The 2792-nt window shown below is 44.5% G+C and overlaps 1 protein-coding gene across 1 annotated transcript; it reads right to left on the bottom strand.

Annotated features, from left to right (window-relative positions):
- Window positions 1-98: 98 nt before the first annotated feature.
- Window positions 99-2460, bottom strand: LOC114818375 (serine/threonine-protein kinase PAK 5-like; the record flags this gene model as incomplete). The annotated part of the gene is made up of 2 exons (XM_029083974.1): window positions 99-232; window positions 1969-2460. Coding segments are annotated over 2 exons (626 nt in total), but the record flags the coding sequence as incomplete, so codon positions are not given.
- Between the last annotated feature and the right edge of the window lie 332 nt (window positions 2461-2792).

The following is a 2792-nucleotide window of genomic DNA, read 5'->3' as shown; positions in this document are numbered from 1 at the left end:
CTAACCCAGACCATTCCATGATTCTATGATTGTATGATTCTATGTCCCTCCTTTCTGGATTTACGATGCTGGTCTCCAGCACAGCACACCCAACCCACCTCGTGTGAGTCACTATATCTGTCAAAGCGCCGCCCTCCAGAAACTCCATCACAACCCACAGCTCATCACCAACCAGGTAACTGTTGTACATGTCAACCACGTTTTCATGATGGTAATCTCTCATGATCACAACCTGTGAAGAAGAAAAAGATGGTATGTGAATTGCTACAAGCATTATCTGACACTTGTTTTGACCTTCTTTTTCACTGTACTCTTTGTGTAAAGTTTCTGCTATGAATCACGCTCTCCCTAAGCCTTACACCAACGCATAAACAAAATCAATATATTTACATAAAAATAACAGTCATTTTAAATGCATTAGGAAGAAGGAAGAAGACTCTTTAGTTGCTCAATTATAAGTGGTAGATTATAAGTGGGTTTTTTTCAGACTGCAGGAACAGGACTGTTTATTTCATTGCTTTTCTATTGACAGTTGATTTCAGTACAGCATAGATGATTTTTTTTTTTTGACCTGATCAATCACTCAACCCATGAAAGTCTTCTTCATCAGGCATCAAACAGTACTTTGCACAGAATTTTAACAGAATACTGGTAATATAGGGGATAATCCTAAAACGACTCAAATCCCACATCTAAAAGGGACTGTACAGAATTGGGAGCACAGTAAGAGCTGCCCAGCCAAGGTGGTGATCACGACCACCACATGGCACCGAGCGATGTCAGAAAAGTGATCAGGAGGAAAAACAACAGCCTGGGAAGGCTTCATTATAGATGGAGGAATTTCAGCATTGCTGAAAAGAAATTTTCAGATAACACGAGCGACTGGAGCATGTCAGGGAAGCAGCTTGGTCCTGCACAGCATGTAGGATTTGCTTCAAGATGTTACCATTCAAGGGATGCTCAGTTAGAGCTACCACAATGCAATTCAGTGCAGTCTTCCAGCAGAGGAAAAACAAAGCCAAAATACCCAGCACACTCACGGACTGTGCAAAGGAAGTTTGTTAAAAACAATATTTTAATTAAAAAATACTAAGCTTTTAAAGAAACCAGTCTGTCATATGCTGAGGGAAGATCCTCTTACAGTTAAAATACAGGAAATCAATGAGAGAAGCAAATGGTTTGTTCTCACTATAGGTTTCCCTGGGGACCTGCAATGTTTTTGGCATTTATCAGCATATTCACAAGTGATCTCGACAAGGGAGCGGAGAACACGCACCACTAGCTTCTTTAAGGGAGTAAGAAGATAAAAAGGAGAAACACTTTGAAGTGCAGAAGGAACTCACAGCACTAAACAACTGGGTGAAAAAATGGCAAATGAGAACCAGTGTTCTTCAATTTAAAATAATGTACATGGGGAAAACAATCTTCCATAAGCAGCTGTGGGCTCTGAACTGGCTGCACCCACTCAGGAAAGGAGATGTGGAAATTAATACAGATGATTCCATGAAAAAGGGACCATCAACTCTTTGCTACTAAGCATCATGAAAGCAAAGGGACTGCTAATGGTTAGGAGAGGAAGGAGGAAGGAAACACAAAGCATGTATATGCCAGAGTATGGTGTACGTGCCTCTTGAACCATCAGACTAGTCTGAATTTTTCATCTCAGAAGAAGAAACTATACAAGAAAATGGTCAGAAACAGGCACCCAGGCTATGTCTGTCCACCTGATACGGACCAGCCAATAGATTTCTTAGCTGTTTACTCTGACCTTCCACCACATTACAGCTGTAAAGCCAGGAAGAGATGTAGCTCATCTGAAACCGGTCTGGTTATACAAAATTGCAGAGATGTGCATGGGACTCATCACCTCTTTTAGAAAGACAATGGCTTTTGAGGTTGCCATTTGGCCCACATCTCCTGATCAACCTACCACCTGCAAAACCCACCACACCACCCAAAACAATGTACCTCGTTAAAGAGCAGCTCCCTTCTCTGCTGTTTCCTGAGATCCATTTTCTTCACGGCAACTTGCTTTCCTGTGTGCTTCTCCGTGGCGATGCAGACAATCCCTGTGGAGCCCTCCCCAATCTTGATGAAGTTGTCCAAGTACTCCTGGGGGTCGCCGGGGCTGACCACAAGCTGCAGGGCAGCTCTGAACTGTTCATGGGACACTCTGGAGGGCTGCTGGTCTGAGGAGGATCCCCAGCTGGGTGGAGGATAAGCACTTGATGTGATACTTGGGGAGCTGGGGTAGGAGGCAGTGGAAATATAGGGAGAGCTGGGCTGGAGAGATGGCTGGTGATAGTGGGACACTTTGTGATAGACCAGAGGGTACTGGTAGCTGCTGCTTGAATAGCTGACTTTGCTCTGACCTTGAGGTAGCTTTATTGGGCCCCTGGGGTAGGTGTCCGATCCAGAGAGTGGTGGGCTAACAACCAGCTGTGCTCGATCATAATCCACCTGCAACACAAAGGTAGATGAGAGAACACGGATGGACAGACAGCTTTCCTGCTGTCCACTGCTCAGTTCATTTTCAGCAACCCCGGAATGCCTGAGCAGGGTGTCAGCACAACGCGCTCCTGCACGTACCTGCTCTTCTCAATGTGACACTGAACAGAGACTTTTAAACCACCGGCCTGCTGTGCTCTCATCAGCACTAAAATGAGGCCAGGAAAGACCACGAGATCGTTTGTGCAACTCAGGTCCACTTTCTGTCCAGGTATCTGTTTGTAGATACAACCATCTTTGTTTAATGAAAGCCTCTGCTTCAAAAAGTGCATTTGCTCTGTATG

Source organism: Antrostomus carolinensis, unplaced genomic scaffold (assembly GCF_000700745.2).
Source record: "Antrostomus carolinensis isolate BGI_N321 unplaced genomic scaffold, ASM70074v2 scaffold44672, whole genome shotgun sequence".
Lineage (NCBI taxonomy): Eukaryota > Metazoa > Chordata > Aves > Caprimulgiformes > Caprimulgidae > Antrostomus > Antrostomus carolinensis.
Note: the sequence above shows the minus strand (reverse complement) of the source record. Positions and strands in the feature narration are given on the sequence as shown.